This window comes from Heterodontus francisci, unplaced genomic scaffold (assembly GCF_036365525.1).
Source record: "Heterodontus francisci isolate sHetFra1 unplaced genomic scaffold, sHetFra1.hap1 HAP1_SCAFFOLD_736, whole genome shotgun sequence".
In the NCBI taxonomy this organism is placed as follows: Eukaryota; Metazoa; Chordata; class Chondrichthyes; order Heterodontiformes; family Heterodontidae; genus Heterodontus; species Heterodontus francisci.
In genome coordinates, this window is record NW_027142325.1 from 84,347 (window position 1) to 108,463 (window position 24,117).

Consider the following 24,117-nt stretch of genomic DNA (forward strand, 5'->3'; position numbering starts at 1 on the left):
CTGTCACTAGATCACAATCAGTATATTATCTCACAGTTTGATTTTGAAACAGTATTCTCTGTCCCTGTGCTGTTTTAATATTCTCTCTCTCTCTCCACAGAGGTTTCTGCTAATGGTTGGACAATGAGCGCTGCGGATGATGTGAGTGTTGAGGAAGGAGGGTCCGCTGTCTTGCCGTGTACTTTCACCCACCCACACACTGATCAGACGGTCACCGGCTCTGTGATATGGTACAAAGGCCGTTACAATGTTATTTTTAAGTGTACATATTCTGGTCCGGGCCATTCACAGAGTGAGCTGTGTGAGAATGTGATACAGCAGGACGGCGGGAATCGATTCAGATTCGTGGGGAACTTCAGTAACAAAGATGTCTCAATAATGATGGAGCGGCTGATCCGGGCGGACAGTGGTTATTATCAGTGTCGTGTGGAGCTCACTGTTGGAAAATTTCAAACACAGAAACTAACGAGTCTGAGAGTGGAAGGTGAGGAACAATGTTCAGGGGCTGCAGCTGCCCCGATAGCTCAATGTCTAAAGGCTTCACCTGGTCTGGTCCTGAACCACATGGGTAAATAAACTCTCAGCAATCCCGGGCTTTGAAAGGGGAATATTGCCCGGGATTCCTGCTCCTGATCACTCTCCAGACACTCCTGCTGGAAGGTGTCTTATTGGACATTGAATAAGACAATGGGCCAGCATGTGATGCTCTCCACAGTCAAATAGTCCATTGCCACTCATTGACCAGGCTTGTGCTGTAAGGAAGGCCATCTGGGTGAGATCAGTAATAATATTTTAGGATAATGAGCTATTTCAGTTTGGACATTGGGTAAGTGCAGCATGTCCATCTCAGTCTCAGTGCTGTAGGCCTGCAGTGTCCAGCTCAAAGCTGATTGGACCTGTTCCACCACTTCATATATTCTCAGTGGAGAATTGGCGGGTGGATCACAGGGAGACGATGTCAATTGGGTCATTGCTGCTCAGCTCACACTTCAGGGCAGTACCGAGGGAGTGCTGCACTGGCTGAGGTGCCATTAGCTGCACTTTAACCTTCCTCCGATGTTGCCCCGCACGTCGATTGAATCTTCTGGGCATTTCTGGGACCAATGGGAAATGATATTTAACCGAGACAAATGCAGTGTGATGCGGGTAGGTAGGATCAACACGGAATTCACTGAACATTTACAGGGAATAATACAGAAAGTGGCTGAGAGAGAAAAGGATCGAGACTGTTAATGTACACACATCACTCAAAATTCACAACCAATGCAGTGAAGCCATTGACAAAACAAACAGGGCATTGGGTTGTATTAACAAAACCATTCAGTACAAGTCAAACCACTTCCCACTTTCTGCTAGTCTGAGAAACGTCCCTGACCTCTTACCCTCTGTTTCCTGTTTTGTCACCATCTTTCAATCTGTTCTGCTACCCGGCCCCCTGAGCCCACAATCCCTGGGATCTCCACTGGCTGAGTACTACACTGGGCAATGCCTCTACCTACTGGACCACAGGGAGAGCTCAGAACTGAAATAAATTAAAGTTCTCATCAAGACCTGGATTTTGCTGCCTCACTGTGTGGTGGAGGGAGGTTCAATTGAAACATTTAAAAGGGAATTAGATTGAAATAAAGGAAGAATGTGCAGGGTTTTGGGGAGAAGGCGGGGGGAATAGCAGGAAGTGAATTGCTCTTTCGGTGAGCCGGTGCAGACATGTTGGGCTGAATGGTCTCCTTCTGCAGTGTAGCAATTCTGTGATCTGTGAAGACACTGATCCATTCTAATGTCTGTCCTTTCCTCAGCTGCTAGTGGAAATGTCTCAGTGGTGACTGGGACCGAGGGAGCTTCAGTTACATTGCCCTGTATGTTCACACCCAGGAGTTACCGCACCCTGTCCACTGTTACATGGATGAGGAAGGAGCCCTACCAACACATAGTCACATTCAGAGCCCAATCAAATGGATCTTGGACAACTGCAAATGGTGGAAATCGGTACGAGCTCATCGGGAATCCACAGGAGGGAAACGCCTCAACCAGGATAAACCAGCTGAGTGTGAATGACAATCACCCTTACCTGTGTCTGGTGGAATACACATCATTGGACAATTATCAACATCTGATCCAGACTGAGACACAGCTGCAGGTTGTACATGGTAAGAAACAATTCCCACGTTCTCCAGTGTATAGGGGTTGTACAAGAGGGTGAGCAGTGTAATATAAAACACTCATCAGCTGTGGCTCAGTGGTTATCACTCTCACCTCTGAGTCAGTCGGTTGTGGGTTCAAGACACTCCAATGCAATACTGATGGAATGTGACACTGTTTAAGGTACTGTGTATGAGAAGAGATATTAAAGTAAGGCCTTATCTGGAAGAGTATGGGAGTTGACCTAATGTCCTGGTCAATATTTATCTCTGAACCAACATCATCAAACCATAGTCTGATAATTATCTCATTGCTGTTTATGGGATCTTGCTGTGTGCAAATTATCTGCTGTGTATCCTGCATTAAAACAGTGACTACACTTCAAAAACAAAGTTCTGTCATTCACTGACTTCCTGGCTGACCTGCATCTTAACTCCATTTAATGAACTTGTTTCTGGAACCCTTCCTACCCTTGTCGAACAAAATCTATCAATCTCAGTGTTGAAATTTTCAATACATTCCCAGCATCAATAGCTTTTCCAGGGAGAGTTTCAGATTTCCATTATCCTTTGTGTGAAGAAGTCCTTCCTGACATCACCCCAAACAGCCTAGCTCTAATTTGAAGGTTATGGCCCCTTGTTCTGGACTCTCCCACCAGAGGAAATAGTTTCTCTCTATCTGTCCGGTGCCAGGGATCGGGACATCGGCTCAGGGCTGGAGAGGAACTTGCAGTGGGAGGGGGAGGATCCAGTTGTCATCATCCCCATGGGTACCAACAACGTATTTATAGAACCAGGAAAAAGGTTCTGCAAAGCGAGTATGAGCAGCTAGAAGCTAAATTAAAAAGCAGGACCACAAAGGAAATAACCTCTGGGGTATTACCTGAGCCATGAGCAAATTGGCGGAGGGTAAATAAGATTAGATAGTTAAATGCATCGCTCAAAGAGTGATGAGGGAGAACTGGGTTTTGATTTATGGGGCACTGGCACCTGTACTGGGGAATGTGGGAGCTGTACCGTTGGGACGGTCTTCATCTGAACCATGTTGGGACCAGTGTTCTGTCGAGTCATATAACTAGGGCAGTAAAGAGGGCTTTTACACTAAAAGGAAGGATGAATGAGAATGGACAGAGACTGCTTGAGTTGTGTACCTATCATAACCTCTGCATCACCAACTTGTTCTTTCACACTAAACCCTGTCACCAGGTTTCTTGGAGGCACCCAAGATCACGTCGTTGGCACCAGCTGGACCTCATCGTCACAAGGCGAGCCTCTCTAAACAGCGTTCAAATCACACGCAGCTTCCACAGTGCGGACTGCAACACTGACCACTCCCTGGTGTGCAGCAAAGTTAGACTCAAATCAAAAAAGCTGCATCACTCCAAGCAGTAGGGCCGCCCGCGCATCAACACGAGCAGAATTTCTTATCCACAGCTGTTACATAAGTTTCTAAATTCACTTGAAAAAGCCCTTCAAAACACTCCCACAGGGGATGCAGAGACCATGTGGGCCCGCATCAGAGACGCCATCTATGACTCAGCAATGACCACCTATGGCAAACGTGTGAAGCAGAATGCAGACTGGTTTCAATCTCACTTTGAAGAGCTGGAACCTGTCATAGCTGCTAAGCGCATTGCACTGTTGAACGACAAGAAAGCCCCCAGCGCGTTAACATCCATAGCACTTAAAGCAGCCAGAAGCACTGCACAAAGAACAGCCAGGCGCTGCGCAAATGACTACTGGCAACACCTATGCAGTCATATTCAGCTGGCCTCTGACACCGGAAACATCAGAGGAATGTATGATGGCATTAAGAGAGCTTTTGGACCAACCATCAAGAAGATCGCCCCCCGTCAAATCTAAATCAGGGGACACAATCACTGACCAACGCAAGCAAATGGACCGCTGGGTTGAGCACTACCTAGAACTGTACTCCAGGGAAAATGTTGTCACTGAGACCATCCTCAATGCAGCCCAGTCTCTGCCAGTCATGGATGAGCTGGATGTACAGCCATCAAAATCGGAACTCAGTGATGCCATTGATCCTTTAGTCAACGGAAAAGCCCCTGGGAAGGATGGCATTACCCCTGAAATAATCAAGAGTGCCAAGACTGCTATACTTTCAGCACTGTACAAACTGCTTTGCCTCTGCTGGGACGAGGGAGCAGTACCACATGACATGCGCGATGCCAATATCATCAACCTCTGTAAGAACAAGGGTGACCGCGGTGACTGCAACAACTACCGTGGAATCTCCCTGCTCAGCATAGTGGGGATAGTCTTCGCTCGAGTTGCTTTAAACAGGCTCCAGAAGCTGGCTGAGCGTGTCTACCCTGAGGCAGAGTGTGGCTTTCGAGCACAGAGATCCACCACTGACATAATAATATAAAAGCAAAATACTGCGGATGCTGGAAATCTGAAACAAAAACAAGAAATGCTGGATTCACTCAGCAGGTCTGGCAGCATCTGTGGAAAGAGAAGCAGAGTTAATGTTTCGGGTCAGTGACCCTTCTTCGGAACTGACAAATATTAGAAAAGTCACAGATTATAAACAAGTGAGGTGGGGGTTGGGCAAGAGATAACAAAGGAGAAGGTGCAGATTGGACCAGGCCACATAGCTGACCAAAAGGTCACGGAGCAAAGGCAAACAATATGTTAATGGTGTTTTGAAAGACAAAGCATTAGTACAGATTAGGTGTGAATATACTGAATATAGAACATCAGCAAGTGCAAACCTGAAGAAAAACAACCTGAAAAAAACAGTGGGTAAGCAAACTGAATAAACTAAGATGAAATGAAATAAATGCAAAAAAAGATTGTAAAAAATGTAAAAAGGAATGCAAAAAAAAGGAAGAAAAAATAACTAAAAATGACTAAAAATGAAAGTAAAGTGGGGGGCTGTCATGCTCTGAAATTATTGAACTCAATGTTCAGTCCGGCAGGCTGTAGTGTGCCTAATCGGTAGATGAGATGCTGTTCCTCGAGCTTGCGTTGATGTTCACTGGAACACTGCAGCAATCCCAGGACAGAGATGTGAGCATGAGAGCAGGGGGGAGTGTTGAAATGGCAAGCAACCGGAAGCTCAGGGTCCTGCTTGCGGACTGAGCGGAGATGTTCCGCAAAGCGGACACCCAGTCTGCGCTTGGTCTCCCCAATGTAGAGGAGACCACACTGTGAGCAGCGAATACAGTATACTACATTGAAAGAAGTACAAGTAAATCGCTGCTTCACCTGAAAGGAGTGTTTGGGGCCTGGGATAGTGAGGAGAGAGGAGGTAAATGGGCAGGTATTACACCTCCTGCGACTGCAGGGGAAGGTGCCCTGGGACGGGGACGAGGTGGTGGGGGTAATGGAGGAGTGGACCAGGGTGTCGCGGAGGGAACGATCCCTTCGGAATGCTGACAGGGGAAGGGAGGGGAAGATGCGACTGGTAGTGGCATCATGCTGGAGGTGGCGAAAATGGCGGAGGATGATCCTTTGGATATGGAGGCTGGTGGGATGAAAAGTGAGGACAAGGGGAACCCTGTCACGGTTCTGGGAGGGAGGGGAAGGGGTGAGGGTAGAGGTGCGGGGAATGGGTCGGACACGGTTGAGGGCCCTGTCAACCACAGTGGGGGGAAATCCTCGGTTGAGGAAAAAGGAGGTCATATCAGAAGCACCGTCATGGAAGGTAGCATCATCAGAGCAGATGCGTCGGAGACGGAGAAACTGGGAGAATGGAATGGAGTCCTTACAGGAGGTAGGGTGTGAAGAAGTGTAGTCGAGGTAGCTGTGGGAGTCAGTGGGCTTATAATGGATATTAGTAGATAACCTATCCCCAGAGATGGAAACAGAGAAGTCGAGGAAGGGAAGGGAAGTGTCAGAGATGGACCATGTAAAGGTGAGAGAAGGGTGGAAATTGGAAGCAAAGTTGATAAAGTTTTCTAGTTCGGGGCGGGAGCAGGAAACGGCACCGATACAGTCATCAATGTACCGGAAAAAGAGTTGGGGGAGGGGGCCTGAGTAGGACTGGAACAAAGAATGCTCGACATATCCCACAAAAAGACAGGCATAACTAGGACCCATGCGGGTCCACCACTGACATGCTGTTCTCTCTTCGCCAGCTACAGGAGAAATGCCGCAAACAACAGATGCCCCTCTACGTTGCTTTCATTGATCTCACCAAAGCCTTTGACCTCATCAGCAGACGTGGTCTCTTCAGACTACTAGAAAAGATCGGATGTCCACCAAAGCTACTAAGTATCATCACCTCATTCCATGACAATATGAAAGGCACAATTCAACATAGCGGCGCCTCATCAGACCCCTTTCCTATCCTGAGTGGCGTGAAACAGGGCTGTGTTCTCACACCCACACTGTTTGAGATCGTCTTCTCCCTGCTGCTCTCTCATGTGTTCAAGTCTTCAGAAGAAGGAATTTTTCTCCACGCAAGAGCAGATGGCAGGTTGTTCAACCTTGCCCGTCTAAGAGCGAAGACCAAAGTACGGAAAGTCCTCATCAGAGAACTCCTCTTTGCTGACGATGCTACATTAACATCCCACACAGAAGAGTGTCTGCAGAGTCTCATTGACAGGTTTGCGGCTGCTTGCAACGAATTTGGCCTAACCATCAGCCTCAAGAAAACGAACATCATGGGACAGGACGTCAGAAATGCTCCATCCATCAATATCAGTGACCATGCTCTGGAAGTGGTTCAAGAGTTCACCTACCTAGGCTCAACTATCACCAGTAACCTGTCTCTCGATGCAGAAATCAACAAGCGCATGGGAAAGGCTTCCACTGCTATGTCCAGACTGGCCAAGAGAATGTGGGAAAATGGCGCACTGACACGGAACACAAAAGTCCGAGTGTATCAAGCCTGTGTCCTCAGTACCTTGCTCTACGGCAGCGAGGCCTGGACAATGTATGTCAGCCAAGACCGACGTCTCAATTCATTCCATCTTTGCTGCCTCCGGAGAATCCTTGGCATCAGGTGGCAGGACCGTATCTCCAACACAGAAGTGTTCGAGGTGGCCAACATCCCCAGCTTATACACACCACTGAGCCAGCGGCGCTTGAGATGGCTTGGCCATGTGAGCCGCATGGAAGATGGCAGGATCCCCAAGGACACATTGTACAGCGAGATCGTCACTGGTATCAGACCCACCAGCCGTCCATGTCACCGCTTTAAAGATGTCTGCAAACGCGACATGAAGTCCTGTGACATTATTCACAAGTCGTGGGAGTCAGTTGCCAGCGATCGCCAGAGCTGGCGGGCAGCCATAAAGGCGGGGCTAAAGCGTGGCGAGTCGAAGAGACTTAGCAGTTGGCCGGAAAAAGAACAGAAGCGCAAGGAGAGAGCCAACTGTGTAACAGCCCCGACAACCAATTTTATCTGCAGCGCCTGTGGAAGAGTCTGTCACTCTAGAATTGGCCTTTATAGCCACTCCAGGCGCTGCTCCACAAACCACTGACCACCTCCAGGCGCTTACCCATTGTCTCTCGAGACAAGTAGGCCAAAGAGTGGGGGGAAGAGATCATGTGAGAGGAGATGTGGTAAATCAAATGAAAACGATAAGGTAATAGAGCAGAGTGGCGAATTAAGTAATGATAACCAGAGTGTGGCAGGAAGGAACATGGCATACAAGCTTAAGAGTGTACCAGCAGAGAAGACCAGAGATGGCAGAAATGGTATAAAGAGAGAGTTAAAGGCGCTGTATCTGAATGCACACAGCATTCGTAATGAACAGTTGCTACACTGTATGACAGAGTATACAGGAAGAAATAAATGGGGCCTGTAAGAAAGGTACTGCAATCACATGGGTGATTTTAATCTATATAGATTGGACGAATCAGATTGGCAAATGTTGCTTGAAAAATGAGTTCACAGAGTGTATTTCGGACAATTTCACAGAGCAGTACGTTCTGGAACCAACTAGGGAGCATGCTATTCTAGACCTGGTAATGTGCAATCAGACAGGATTGGTCATTAACCTCATGGTAAAGGAGCCTCTAGGTGACAGTGATTATAACATGAGAGAATTTCACATTCAGTTTGAAGGGGAGATGTGTGGGCCTAAGACTAGTGTTTAAACCTAAATAAAGGTAAATACAAGAGTATGCCAGCAAAAAATATAAAATCTGACTGTAAAAGCTTCTACAGGTACGTAAAAAGGAAAAAGACAAATGTGGGTCCATTACAGGCAGAGTCAGGACAATTTATAATGGGGAATAGAGAAATGGCAGAGAAGCTAAATAATTATTTTGTGTCTGTCTTCACTGAGGAAGATATAAGAAATTTCCCAGAATTAGAGATCCAAGGGGTTAGGGGGAATGAGGAATTGAAGGAAATTAGTATTAGTAAGAAGGTTGTATTGGAGAAATTAATGGGGCTGAAGGTTGATAAGTCCCCAGGACCTGATATTCTACATCCCAGAGTGTTTAAAAAGGTAGCTATGGAGATAGTGGATGCATTGGTGATCATCTTCCAAAATTCTATAGATTCTGGAGCAATTCCTGCAGATTGGAAGGTTGCAAATGTCATCCCACTATTTAAGAAGGGAGGGAGAGAAAACAGGGAATTACAGACCTGTTAGCCTTACATCGGTCATTGGGAAAATGCTAGAATCTATTCTAAAGGATGTGATAAATGGACACTTGGATAATAATGATCTGATTGAGCATAGTCAACATGGATTTATGAATGGGAAATCATGTTTGATGAACCTGTTGAAGTTTTTTGAGGATGTTACTAACAGAATTGATAAAGCAGAGTGGTATACCTGGATTTTCAGAAGGCTTTTGATAAAGTCCCCCACAGGAGGTTGTTTAGCAAAATTAAAGCACATGGGATAGGAGGTAATCTACTGGCATGGATTAAGGATTGGTTAACAGGCAGAAAGCAGACAGTAGGAATAAACGGGTCATTCCCGTATTGGCAGGCTGTGACTAGTGGGGTACCGCAGGGATCAGTGCTTGGGCCCCAGCTGTTCACAATATATATCAATGATTTGGATGTGGGCACCATATGTAGTATTTCCAAGTTCACGGATGACACAAAACTAGGTGGGAATGTGTGTTGTGAGGAAGATGCAAAGTGGTTTCAAGGGGATTTGAACAGATTTAGTGAGTGGGCAAGAATGTGGCAGATGGAATATAATGTGGAAAAATGTGAGGTTATCCACTTTGGTAGGAGGAACAGAGGTGTAGAGTATTTCTTAAATGTTAAGTGATTAGAAAGCAATTAGATGTGCAAAGGGACCTGGGTATCCTTGTCAATAAGTCAATGAAAGCCAACATGCAGGTTCAGCAAGCAATTAAGAAGGCTAATAAAAACAAGAAATGCTGGAACCACTCAGCAGGTCTGGCAGCATCTGTGGAAAGAGAAGCAGAGTTAACGTTTCAGGTCAGTGACCCTTCATCGGAACTGGTCACTGACCCGAAACGTTAACTCTGCTTCTCTTTCCACAGATGCTGCCAGACCTGCTGAGTGGTTCCAGCATTTCTTGTTTTTATTTCAGATTTCCAGCATCCGCAGTATTTTGCTTTTATTAAGAAGGCTAATGGTAGGTTAGCCTTTATTGCAAGAGGATTTGATTACAGGAGTAGTGAAGTTTTGTATAGAACCTTGGTTAGACCACACTTGGAATACTATGTGCAGTTTTGGTCCCCTTACCTTAGGAAAGATATTATTGCAACGAAGATTTACCAGACTAGTTCCTGGGATGGAGGGACTGTCTTATGAAGAGAGATTGGGGAAACTAGGCCTGTATTCTGAAGAGTTTCAAAGAATGAGAGGTGATCTCACACAAGTGCCAGGCATTGACCATCTCCAACAAGAAAGAATCTAACCATCTCCCCTCGATATTCAATGGCATTACTGTTGCTGAATCCCTTACTATCAACATTCTGGGGTTACAATTGATCAGAAACTGAACTGAAGTAGCCATACTGTGGCTACAAGAGCAGGTTAGAGGCTAGGAATCCTGCGGCGAGTAACTCACCTCCTGACTCCCCAAAGCCTATCCACCATCTATAAGGCACAAGTCAGGACTGTGATGGAATACTCTCCACTTGCCTGGATGGGTGCAGCTCCAACAACACTGAAGAAGCTCGACACCATCCAGGATAAAGCAGCCCGCTTGATTGGCAGCCCATCTACAAATATTCACTCCCTCCACCACCGATGCACAGTGGCAGCAGTGTGTACCATCTACAAGATGCACTGCAGCAATGCACCAAGGCTCCTTAGGCAGCAACTACCAAACCCATGACCTCTACCAACTAGAAGGACGAGGGCAGCAAATGCATGGGAACACAACCACCTGCAAGTTCTCCTCCAATTCACACACCATCCTGACTTGGAACTATATCGCCATTCATTCACTGTCACTGGGTCAAGATCCTGGAACTCCCTAACAGCACTGTGGGTGTACCTACCCCACTTGGACTGCAATGGTTCAAGAAGGCAGCTCACCACCACCTTCTCAAAGGCAATTAGGGATGAGCAATAAATGCTGGCCTGGCCAGCGACGCCCACATCCCATGAAAGAATAGAAAAAAACTAATTGAAACCTACAAAATACTTAAAGGGATAGACAGAGTAGATGCAGCCATGATGTTTCCCCTGGGTGGGGAGTCTCGAACCAGGGAACACAATTTCAAAATAAGCGGGAAGCCACTTAGGACAGAAATGAGGAGAGATTTCTTTACTCAGAGGGTTGTGAATCGTTGGAATTCTCTACCCCAGAGGGCTGTGGAAGCTCAGTCATTGAGTGTGTTTAAAGCAGAGATTGACAGATTTCTAAATACCAATGACATAAGGGGATATGGGGATAATGTGGGAAAAATGCATTGAAGTGGATGATCAGCCATGATCATCTTGAATGGCAGGGCAGGCTGGATGGGCTGAATGGCCTACTCCTGCTCCTATGTTCCTATGAAGGCAGAGTTATCTAAAGTGAACTGGGAAACTAGGTTAAAAGGTAGGACAGTAGAGATGCAGTGGCAGACTTTTAGGGAGATATTTAATAACTCTCAGCAAAGATTTATTCCAGTGGAAAGAATGATTCTTTGAGAAACATGCATCATCCGTGGTTAAATAAGCAAGTTGAGGATAGTATCAAATGAAAGAAACACTGTATAAATCTGCAAAGGTTAGTGCTGTGTCAGAAGCTTGGACAGTCTGAGAGAGAACTAGCTGGTGATATAAAAACAGATTGTAAGGGTTTCTACATGTATTTAAATAAGAAAAAAGTAACTAAAGCTAGAATTGGTTCTCTAGAGTGTGAGTCTGGGTAATTGATCATGGTAAACAAGGAAATAGCGGAGGTGTTGAACAGGTATTTTGTATCTGTTTTCACTGCAGAAGACTGAGAAAACCTGCCAAAGATACTTGAAAATCAGGAGGTGAAAGGGAGGGAGAAATTTAAAACAATCACCATCACCAGGGAAAAGCTGCTGGGAAAACTATTCGACCCAAAGGTTGACAACTCCCCAGGATCAGATGGTCTGCATCCTAGGGTCTTAAAAGAAGTGGCTGCAGACAGAGTAGAGGCTTTGTTTATAATCTTCCAAAATTCATAGATTCTGGAAGGGTCTGAGCGGATTGCAAAATAGCAAATGTAAAATCTTCATTCAAGAAAGGAGGGAGACAGGAAGCAGGAAACTATAGGCCAGTTCGTCTAACATATATCATAGGGAAATTGCTAGAATCCATTATTAAGGAGTTTATAGAAGGATACTTCGAAAATCATAATGGGATCTGACAGACTCAACATGGTTTTGTAAAAGGGAAATCATGTTTAACTAATTTATTAAAGTTCTTTGAGGAATTCACAAGCGAGGTGGATAAAGGGGAATCTGTAGTTGTGGTGTATTTGGACTTCCAAAAGGTATTTGATAAGGTGTCACATAAAAGGTTACTACACAAGATAAGAGCACATGGTGTAGGAAGTAACATATTAGCATGAATAAAAGACTAGTTAGTTAACATGAAGCAGAGAGTAGGGATAAATGGGTCTTTTTCAGGTTGACAAGATGTAACAAGTGGAGTGCCACAGGGTTCAGTGCGGGTGCCTCAACTATTTTAAATTTATGTCAATGAATTGGGGCGGCACAGTGGTTAGCACCGCAACTTCACAGCTCCAGGGACCCGGGTTCGATTCTGGGTACTGCCTGTGTGGAGTTTGCAAGTTCTCCCTGTGACCGCGTGGGTTTTCGCCGGGTGCTCCGGTTTCCTCCCACAGGTGATAGGTAAATTGGCCATTGTAAGTTGCTCCTAGTGTAGGCAGGTGGTAGGGAATATGGGATTACTGTAGGGTTAGTCGGGACAGACTCAGTGGGCCAAAGGGCCTGTTTCAGTGCTGTATCGCTAAATAAAATATAAATAAAAAGAGACCAAATGTATGGTTGCTAAATTTGCCCAGGACACCAAGATAGGAAGTAAGCTGTCAAGAGGACATAAAGAGTTTACAAAAGGATATAAATAGATTAAGTGAGTGGGTAAAAATTTAGCAGATGGAGTATAATGTGGGAAAATGTGAACTTGTCCACTTTGACAGGAAGCTTAGAAAAGCGGTATACTATTTAAATGGAGAGAGATTGCAGAACCCGGTGGTACAGAGGGATCTGGGTGTCCTGGTACATGAATCACAAAAGGTTAATATGCAGGTACAGCAAGTGATTAGGAAGGTAAATGGAACATTGATGTTTATTGCAAGGGAAATTGTGTGTCAAAGTGGGTAAGTTTTACTGCAGCTGGACAGGGCCTTGTGAGACCACATCTGGAGAACTGTGTGCAGTTTTGGTCTCCTTATTTGAAAAGGATATAATTGTGTTAGAAGCAGTTCAGAGACGGATCACTCGACTAATTCTGGGGATGGAGAGCTTATCTTATGAAGAAAGGTTGAACAGGTTGGGCCGAGACTTGTTGGAGGTTAGAACAATGAGAGGTGATCTTACTGAAACATATAGGTTCCTGAGGGGACGTGATAGAGTGTATACTGGGAGGGTGTTTTCTCTTGTGGGGGAGACGAGAACTAGGGGACACAGTTTAAGAATAAGAGCTCTCCCTTTTAAGATGGCGATGAGGAGAATTTCTTTTTCTCGAACGGTCATTAGTCTGTGGAATTCTGTTCCCCAGAAAGCAGTGGAGGCAGGGTCAATGAGTTTATTCAAAGCTGAGTTAGATGGATTTTTGATAGACAAGGGAGTCAAGGGTTATGGGGGGGGGCAGACAGGAAAGTGGAGTTAGGATCACAACCAGATCAGGAATAATCTTATCGAAAGGCGGAGCAGGCTCACAAGAACAAAAGAAATAGCAGCAGGAATAGACCATGTGACCCGTCAAGCCTGCTCCGCCATTCAATATGATCATGGCTGATCTTGGGCTTCAATTCCACTTTCCCGCCCAGCCTCAGTCTCAGCCTTAAATATATTCAGTGATGGAGCATCCGCAACCCTCTGGGGTAGAGAATTCCAAAGATTCACAACCCCTTGAGTGAAGTAATTTCTCATCTCAGTTGTCATACTGGGCCCCCCACCTGCCAAGAATGAGGCACATTAATTTCACCACACGGACATTAAATTTCAAATTGTTGTTGGGAAGAAGAGAAGGCCTGTGACAATGGGTTACCAGGCCCCTGGCTGGAAAGATATTTTTGGAACAAAGGAGCTATCCCCTGCTCCAATACAATCCACAAACAGATGTGGTCAGACCAATTAGTCACATGACTAACCTGCTTGGTTGGCATCTCGATTTATTTCTGATTTGTACAGTTTTGAACTGAGAATCTGCAGAAAACTGTTTACTCCCAGACTGAAGAAGACCTCCTGTCTGTCTGTCTGCCTGCTCCCATCGCTTTCTCACCAGCTTCTGAATCCATTGAAGACACATGAACCCCAAGAGAGAAAAGTCTCCTACAGTGAACAAGGTTTAAGAAGAATACTGGGCCCCAATGAAAAGCAAGATCTGCTTACAAGCAAGGACTCTGCAGTGAGTTCGAAGACCTGTAACAAAAACTCTTCAGATATTGCTGTAAGCTTTTACGCTTTATTTCTTCTGCTCTTTTCTGTCCCTATCTGCATGTGTATACCACGTATGCATGCTAGCATGGGCGCGTCGTGCATCCATAGGCATTAACTGAATTAGAGTTTAAGTTTAATAAAATTTCACTTTTCTTCTTTAAACCTAAGAAAACCTGTTTGTGCTGGTTTCATTGCCTTATAATTGGAAAGCTGTGAACAAGAGTTCACCAAGGGAGAGCTAAAAACACAGTGTATTTGAAATAAAACCCTGTTACAGTAATACCAGGTGAAGGCCGAAAGGGAATCCTAGACCTCTTTCTCACCTGATCGTAACACAGTCCTTATCCTGAGACTGTGCCCCTGTTGTTACGAGGGTTTCCATTTTTTGTTATAACTTGAGAATCTATATTTTAAAAACTGAAAAGGATTCCATGGATGCTGGAATCTTCAAGAAGCTGAACTTTGGATGTTTTTTTATGGGAAGGTCAACAGAAGGTTGACCATTAAACAAATTTTACTGAAAAACATCGGTTTGCAAATAACCCAGCAGGGTGTTTGTGCTGTGACTCTGAAAAGGATGTTTACAAGGAAATGACAAACCAAGATTTCAGGTTGTCATACAGCCTGCCTCTGGAAAAGCTTTTGTTTCATTTTGAACTCTTAAGAAAGGCCAGTGGTTGTTTGGCCAAGAACAGAAAGAAATTTGCTTCCTGACCTGCCAGAAGAAAACAGCTCTCTCTTTAAAGAATTCCTGCATCAAGTTGTATTGTTGCCTCCCTGTATTTGAAGAAATCCTGAATGTTTTCAGAAACCTTGCATCTTTGAAAGAACTTTGCATAGAATGTGCAAGAATTGAAACCTTTGTTACTGCACATCTGATGTAAGACTTATGCAATGCCTTCCGTAGCTGCATCTCTTGAAAACCTACCTAGACTGTTCATCAACATTGTTGGAAAGAACTGTTCTAGGACGATTCCCAGTGGCAGCCACCTATTCGCCTTTGGGACACCTCACCAACACAGAGGACTTCCATACCTTCTCTTCAGTCTCAGTTTTTTATTCCTTCCAACTGTAACAGTTGTAAACAAAAATCATTTTTTCTCCCGGTTAACCGGTAGTTTATGTGAGTGTGTGAGGGCGAGGATAAAAATAAAGGGTTTTAATATTTCAATTCGTGCATATGTTTACTTCATTATTGGTTAAGACTTAGTTTATAATAAATGGATAATTTTGTTGTTTATTAAAAAATATCTGGTTGGTGTGCTTTATTCTGGAGTAAAATAGATTGGCTGTTTCAGTAAGTGGGAAAATTTAAATACATGTTGTGACCTGTGGAGAAGTGGGACTGAATTAACAGTGCACTCCTCCTGCCTCGGTTATAACATCTTGTTTTAGATTCCCCGCATGGCGGAAACAATCTCTCAGTGTCTACCCGATCCAGAACTTTCAGAATCATGTACATTTCAATGAGATGCCTCACATTTTTCGAAACTCCAGAGAATGTAGTCCCAATTTACACAGCCTTTCATCATAGGACAACCCCCTCATCCCAGGGACCAATTTAGTGAACCTTCGCTGCAACCTCTCCAATGCAAGTATATCCTTTTTTAAATGTGGAGACCAAAAATGCACACAGTGTTCCAGATGTGGTCTCACCAAATCCCTGTACAATTATAGCAAGACTTCTTTATTCCTGTACTCCAATCCCCTTGCAATAAAGGCCAACATGCCATTTGCCTTCCTAACTGCTTGCTGTACCTGCATGCTATCTTTTTATGCTCGAAGGGTGACAGTATTAAACCTTTTCATTGTAAATACAACAGTATTAACTTGTCACTGTAAATACTACTGTATTAATCCCTGTCACTGTAAGTTTTTTTATTAGAGTCATAGAAAGATACAGCACCGAAACAGGCCCTTCGGCCCACCGAGTCAGCACCGACCATCAACCACCCATTTATACTTATCCTACATTAACCCCATATTCCCTCTCACATCCCTACCTTCCCTCAATTCTCCTAACATCTACCTACACTGGAGGCAATTTTACAATGGCCAATTTACCTATCAACCCTCAAGTCTTTGGCTGTGGGAGGAAACCGGAGCACCCGGAGGAAGCCCACACGGTCACAGGGAGAACTTGCAAACTCCGCACAGGCAGTACCCAGAATTGAATTTCTACAGGATTAATCCCTGTCAGTGTAAGGAACTATATTATTCATACACTCCAATTGCCATTTTCATTCACAGTCCATACTCTTCGCTTAATTGAGGTCCATCACGATATTTCTGTCCTGCAATCGAGATTCACAATTATCCACAGACTTTGATTAATTGTCTCTGCATTGTTGGTCTCTCACCTTTGCTTGTCTCTAATTTGATTTCTTTCTCTTTCTGTTCAGCTGCAGAGACTTTCCCCATTGCGATATTGTGCATTCCACTTGGAGTGAAACTCCTCGCCCTTATAGTGATGTGGATTATTTTGTTGAGGGATAAATCCAGGTATGTAATATTGCTGGGAGACTCTTGTCTTTAAATGCCTGAAGCTTGATTCATGGGTGAGCTTTGGTGGTGATTCAAACACTTGAGCCATTCTGGTCGATGAACAACCACACAGTGCATGTCCAGCAGAGGTCGCTGGATCCCAGCAGGATCAGGAACTCTGGGCAATGTTTCCTTTCCCTATCCCAGTAGCTCTTGGACCAATTGGAGAGCCCCGACTGCAGCCCAGCTGGGATTGGCTAACTCAGCCCAGACATGGGATGGAAACTGGCCCCTTTCTGGTCTGTATGATTCAGCTCCTCACAGCAGGAACTTGCTGAGCTATCGGGGACCTGATTAAATCTCCCAGACCACCTGTATTCACTATTGTCTATTTTAATCTGCAAGGTTAAGCCCTCAGGGCATATTATGGTTCAAAACTGATTGAGTTGAATTTGATTGCAGTGCTGGGTTATTGACAGTCAGATTCCTGTTCACTTTCCAACCTCAGTCTTTCCCCAAGGCTTTCTGGAAAACACCAACCACTCACCTCAAGACCCGGAAAAAGAATAAAACACTCTGGGGATTGGCTGCTGTTCAGATGATGAGAATGATGGTTATCACAGTGTTGAAAATGATTTGCAGTTCCCTTTGACTCAGTTTTTGGTCACCTGTCCTCATATCTCCTCATGTGACTCGGTGTTCCATTTTGCCTGATTGTGTTCCTGTGAAGCACATGTTAAAAGTGCTATATAAATGCAAGTTTTTGTTCTTGCTATATAAACAAAGTGACTCCTGACATCGCAGCGGTCTGCTGACATAATCAGAGCGCTCCAAGCTGTGAACATGTGCAAACGGTCGCCTGCGCTGAGATGCTGCACATACTCAGCCTACGTCTTGCCAGGACTAACTGGTGCATGCGAAGGAAAACATTCTCCCCCCTCGCCCACTCACTCCCCACTCCTCGCTTCCAGCCACCCTGCTTTCCAGCTGCTCACTCCCCTCTTCCGCCCACCATCCTGCTCTCCAGCTGCTCACTCCCCTCTTCCGCCCACCATCCTGCTCTCCAGCTGCTCACTCCCCTCTTCCGCCCACCATCCTGCTCTCCAGCTGCTCACTCCCCTCTTCCGCCCACCATCCTGCTCTCCAGCTGCTCACTCCCCTCTTCCGCCCACCATCCTGCTCTCCAGCTGCTCACTCCCCTCTTCCGCCCACCATCCTGCTCTCCGGCCGCTCACACCTCGCTTTCGTCCTCCCCCATCCTGCTCTCCGGCTTCTCAGTCCCCTCTTCCTCCCACCATCCCACTCTCCGGCCGCTCGGGGAGTGAGCAGCCGGAGAGCAGGATGGTGGGGGGGGGAAGTGGGGAGTGTGCAGCCGGAGAGTGGGATGGGGGGGGGGAAGCGGGGAGTGAGCGGCCGGAGAGCAGGATGGGGGGTGAAGCGGGAAGTGAGTGAGTGGACAGCGGGATGGCACTGAAACCTCACTGAATTACGGAGGGTGTGCAGCACTGTCAGAGGTGCTGTCCTTCTGAGAAAGTTTAAACAGTGCAACGTTCTCCGAGTATCAACCAAAACGTCCATTGTCTGCTGTCATGTTTGCTTATGAAATGACAGTCACTGCTCCTAAAGTAATTCACTTTAGGTGAATTAAGATGACTAGCTACTAAATAACTGGCGCATGCGCAGGAGGGAGGGGAGACTGTTGGGGGTGGGATGGCGGTGGCAGCATGACAATATTTGAGTGGATCTTTGGGTTGAAGTTGTTTATCTGTGATAAACAGATAAACCATCATTAATCCTGGCAGCTGCCTGAACGTTGCAGACACTGATGTTACAGTGGAACAGGCTGCATTTTCGCATGTGCTAGTACTGCGCCACCTGATGGTTGCGTTGTCAGCAAACGTCGCCCTTTATAAATGCAAGTTGTTGTTCTTGCTGAAAACAGGAACAACAATCAGACCCATTGTGTCAGTGTTTAACACTGATAATCTAATCTGTTTTTAAATACATGGGGAATCCTATGTAAACAGCTGCAGGTTGTATATGGCGGTTCTGAAAATGCTCTTATTTTACTGTTAATATGGCTCATTTTATTTAATCTTGTTTTGTCCCCAGAAAGGAGCAGGACTGATCCATCGCAGGAGGCTGAGAAACTGAATGTTCAAACCATAATATAAACCTGTTCCACTCGCCCTGCACTGAATCTCATCCAGCAATTTAAACTAGACTTGCTTTGGTCATCATTCACTATGTGATCCTGGGTACTGAGTACAAAATTCGTCCTGTTAATCAGCTATTCAGCAAGGTTCTGCATCACACTGTGATGATCATTTAGACTTAGTGGGACAGTGTAACATGGGTGATAGCGAATCAACAGCCCGATTTAAATCCCTGACATTGGCTGGAATGGAAATAAAAATGGGGAGAGATATAAAACAGGCTGCTGATTGGCCGTTTTACACTATCACACAAAGTCCAGATGACCCCGTTACTCTGAATGGAATCTGAATGTGAACATTCTCAATATCAGTCTGTCTAAATGGCCAGGCTTTATTTATGGTGTAAACAGTGGGAGAGCTCATGGGGCAGAGGTGACTGTGAGTAGGACAGGTTTGAAACCCCAATTATTCCAGCTGCTTTGCTCAGGGAACTGGCTGCTGTTTCTAGCTCCTCGGCTGTGACGGGAGATTCTGCTGGAGGTCAGTCAGCTTTCAATAACTGATCTCAGAGTGAATCTGTGCTTTTACTGTCAGTCGATCAAAGTTACATGATGGAGCTGCAATGATTGTGAACACTGTACACAATCCTGGTAGCTCCATCATGTAACTTTCATGTGCTCTTGTGAAGTTCCTTTGGGACAATTCGCTACATTAAAGGTGTTATATAAATGCCAGTTATCGTTGTTGCTTCTACGAGGTGCTCTTAGTGGCTGGGAGCTTGGGCGGAGGAAGTCTGCTGAGCTTCAATTCAGACGGACACTGCGGATGGCACTCTGGGCCTCGAGGGCTGGGCTGGAGATTGCACCATTTGGCCTGGGCTGCAGCATTCTGGGCAGCAAGGGCACTGGCAGAGTGTTTGGGTTGGATGCAGGAATGCTGTCATCATGACAGGGAACAGCAGGCTCCTCTTCTATGGAGCCACTGCCGGTCTCCCAGTGCCTCAGGAACCCTCACCATCTGCTGGAGAACTGTTGCTGAACTGCTGCATTGATCTGGAATCCCATTTCAACAGTGGCACCCAGAGGTATATAATGGCAGCAGACTGAGACTCCAAGGCAGCAGTCTGTGCTGTGTTGGAAGCTCAGATTGGTAATCAGACGCTCCAACAGGTTGGGTTCCGCCTGGAATGAATGAGCTCCAAGATCTGTGCAAAGCCCTGTGCCAAGGTTGGGGACTGACTCCTCCACGCTCCTTGATATTGTGCCCAAGCTTTTGGGCAGGATTTCCAGTTTACCGAGTACTTTGTTGAGCACGCCCATCAGCCTTCATCTGTAGCCTGGCTCATCCAAACTCCTCACCTGAGTTGTGTGCAGCAGAACTGTCTGCAACCTTCCCTCCGGCGAGCTGGCACATATGGGATCCTCCAACTCCACAGCTCCTTGTGCCCGTGTTCCCTCATCTATACTAGCGTCTGAAGTCCACAGAGAGTCAGTCTCTGAGCTGCGAGAGTGAAATCAAGCAACAGTACTTCATCATCATCCATCTTCTTCCTCCACTGGCTGAACAGATTCTTCTTTGTGGGAGCTGAAATGAAAAGGCGAAAGGGTTAAGGTTGTGATTTGGTGAGAGGAGTGAGAGTGCGCTGACACCAGCTGCAATGTTTCATTCAGTCTGAGTGGGATGGGGAAGAAGTGAGGACCGAGAAGGAAGATTAGGTTTACAGAAACCCTGATCATTGATCTCTCCAGCTTCACCAATCACCACAGCTTTAGTGATGCCCCTTCCCATTCCCAGTATTGCAAGAATTGTCTGTTCCAGTTTCCTGGTGCTGCCTCCTGTTATCCCGCACCTTCTCCCACAAGGAAGAGAAAGTTCGTTAATGAGTGTTCAGCAATATGTCTCAGTGATGTGGCTGTGTGTGTGTGTGTGTGTGTGTGTGTGTGTATCTGTGTGTGTGTATCTGTGTGTGTGTATCTGTATGTGTGGTGTGTGTGTGTCTCTGTTTGTATATCTGTGTGTGTGGTGTGTGTGTATCTGTGTTGTGTGTGTGTCTGTGTGTGTGTATCTGTTTGTATATCTGTGTGTGTAGATTGTGTGTCTGTGTGTGTGTGTATCTGTGTCTGTTTGTATATCTGTATGTGTGGTGTGTGTGTGTCTCTGTTTGTATATCTGTATGTGTGGTGTGTGTGTATCTGTGTTGTGTGTGTGTCTGTGTGTGTGTATCTGTTTGTATATCTGTGTGTGTAGATTGTGTGTCTGTGTGTGTGTGTATCTGTGTGTATCTGTGTCTGTATATCTGTGTGTGTGGTGTGTGTGTCTGTGTGTGTGTATCTGTTTGTATATCTGTGTGTAGATTGTGTGTCTGTGTGTAGATTGTGTGTCTGTGTGTGTTTGTGTGTGTGTGTGTGTATCTGTGTTGTGTGTATCTGTCTGTGTGGTGTGTTTGTATATGTGTGTGTGTGGTGTGTGTGTATCTGTTTGTATATCTGTGTGTGTGGTGTGTGTGTATCTGTTTGTATATCTGTGTGTGGTGTGTGTATCTGTGCGTGTTTGTGTGTGTGTGTGTGTGTGTGTATCTGTTTGTATATCTGTGTGTGTGGTGTGTGTGTGTATCTGTGTATGTGTGTATCTGTGTGTGTGTATCTGTATGTGTGGTGTGTGTGTGTCTCTGTTTGTATATCTGTGTGTGTGGTGTGTGTGTATCTGTGTTGTGTGTGTGTCTGTGTGTGTGTATCTGTTTGTATATCTGTGTGTGTAGATTGTGTGTCTGTGTGTGTGTGTATCTGTGTCTGTTTGTATATCTGTATGTGTGGTGTGTGTGTGTCTCTGTTTGTATATCTGTATGTGTGGTGTGTGTGTATCTGTGTTGTGTGTGTGTCTGTGTGTGTGTATCTGTTTGTATATCTGTGTGTGTAGATTGTGTGTCTGTGTGTGTGTGTATCTGTGTGTATCTGTGTCTGTATATCTGTGTGTGTGGTGTGTGTGTCTGTGTGTGTGTATCTGTTTGTATATCTGTGTGTAGATTGTGTGTCTGTGTGTAGATTGTGTGTCTGTGTGTGTTTGTGTGTGTGTATCTGTGTTGTGTGTATCTGTCTGTGTGGTGTGTTTGTATATGTGTGTGTGTGGTGTGTGTGTATCTGTTTGTATATCTGTGTGTGTGGTGTGTGTGTATCTGTTTGTATATCTGTGTGTGGTGTGTGTATCTGTGCGTGTTTGTGTGTGTGTGTGTGTGTGTGTATCTGTTTGTATATCTGTGTGTGTGGTGTGTGTGTGTATCTGTGTATGTGTGTATCTGTGTGTGTGTATCTGTTTGTATATCTGTGTGTGTGTGTGTGTGTGTATCTGTTTGTGCGTCTGTGTGGGTGTGTATCTCTGTGTGTGTCTGTGTATGTATGTGTGTGTATCTGTTTGTATATCTGTATGTGTGGTGTGTGTGTTTCTCTGTTTGTATATCTGTGTGTGTGGTGTGTGTGTATCTGTGTTGTGTGTGTGTCTGTGTGTGTGTATCTGTTTGTATATCTGTGTGTGTCTGTGTGTGTGTATCTGTGTGTGTAGATTGTGTGTCTGTGTGTAGATTGTGTGTCTGTGTGTGTTTGTGTGTGTGTATCTGTGTTGTGTGTGTGTGTATCTGTCTGTGTGGTGTGTTTGTATATGTGTGTGTGTGGTGTGTGTGTGGTGTGTGTGTATCTGTTTGTATATCTGTGTGTGTTGTGTGTGTGTATCTGTTTGTATATCTGTGTGTGGTGTGTGTATCTGTGCGTGTTTGTGTGTATCTGTTTGTATATCTGTGTGTGTGGTGTGTGTGTGTATCTGTGTATGTGTGTATCTGTGTGTGTGTATCTGTTTGTATATCTGTGTGTGTGTGTGTATCTGTTTGTGCGTCTGTGTGGGTGTGTATCTCTGTGTGTGTCTGTGTATGTATGTGTGTGTATCTGTTTGTATATCTGTGTATGCGTCTGTGTGTGGTGTGAGTTATGGGTGTAACCTTTTCTACAATGCTGAGTGTGAGTGTGTGATGTCAAGCCTGTTCATTGAAGTGTTCAGTACTGAGTAATAGAAATTGTGGGTAAGTGGGGGATAGGGATGATGTTAATTCAGCCACTGATGTGGCTAGAAGTGCAGCTGTCATTTGAAGTTTGATCTTAACTCAACAACTCTTGTCAGATAATTGAACTTCATCGACACTGTATCCAGGTACATGGCTCCACATTCCTTGTGTTTAGCTCCTCTGTAATCTCCTCCCCTTGCTTCCTCAGCATGTGCTATGAAGTTTCCCTTCTCCTCAGGGATAGAGGATGCCCCATTCCTTCTCCTGAGGATATCCCTCCTCCACCTCCAGACCACCCATTTCTCCTCAGGGATGGAGAATGTCCCTCCTCCACCTCCACCTCCAGCCCACCCACTTCCTCTCAGGGATAGAGGATGTCCTTCCTCCACCTCCAGACCACCCACTTCCTCTCAGGGATAGAGGATGTCCCTCCTCCACCTCCAGACCACCCACTTCCTCTCAGGGATAGAGGATGTCCCTCCTCCACCTCCAGACCACCCACTTCCTCTCAGGGATAGAGGATGTCCCTCCTCCACCTCCAGACCACCCACTTCCTCTCAGGGATAGAGGATGTCCCTCCTCCTCTCCATTTCCGACACCAAGGCCTCCAGTGCAGCATCAGGGAAACTTTATGTCCGCACTCTCCCAGGCTCAGACATTTGTGATAGGTTTCATTCCACTTCCTCACACCACATCCAGAAGACCAATCCACCTCCTCTTTAAGAGGTACTGACTATCTTTAAATGGTGTGGGTTACTGGTATAGTAATTGAATATTGAATTGTGTTCAGGTGATGGGCATTAACTGGGGATTCACTTGTCTTTACATAGGAGCAGACTGAAACTGTGGTAATGGGGATCAGGAGGTGCATGCTTGTAAAACGTATCTTGGTAAATAAAAGCTTACAAGTGCGTAAGGTTTGGGCTCCAGTTCTATCCTTCAGGACCCAGCTTTCTGGAACACAAGAATGTGTATTTGTGCAGCACAATCTACGGATGTGGGTTATTTGTCGAACGCCATCCCAACACTCCTCCTCCTCCCCGCTAATCAATTTATCCCCCATAGAGGTTGATGGACATTCTGACAATACTGGAAGCTGATGCAGCATCTGTCCTTCTCACTTGATGCTGTGGTTTGTCCCTCTTTTTTCCAACAGTTATATAAATATCCCTAGTCTGTTAGTCAGCAACACTTTGCTCTCTTTTTCAAATCAACATGAAGAGACTTCCAGTTAGCTAGTAAATTCAGGAAGATTTATAAACTGATTGTGGGCAGGTTTCGCAGG

At 45.5% G+C, this 24,117-nt stretch overlaps 1 protein-coding gene across 1 annotated transcript in view; it reads left to right on the forward strand.

Annotated features, from left to right (window-relative positions):
• Window positions 1-23,743, forward strand: part of LOC137367030 (sialic acid-binding Ig-like lectin 15) — a 66,194-nt gene extending 42,451 nt beyond the window's left edge. Inside the window, exons 2-5 of the mRNA XM_068028526.1 lie at window positions 101-484; window positions 1,797-2,147; window positions 16,547-16,646; window positions 18,741-23,743. Coding sequence (XP_067884627.1) covers window positions 101-484; window positions 1,797-2,147; window positions 16,547-16,646; window positions 18,741-18,756 — 851 coding nt within the window. The 3' untranslated portion in view covers window positions 18,757-23,743. The remainder of the gene's footprint in view (window positions 1-100; window positions 485-1,796; window positions 2,148-16,546; window positions 16,647-18,740) is intronic.
• The last annotated feature ends 374 nt before the right edge of the window (window positions 23,744-24,117 follow it).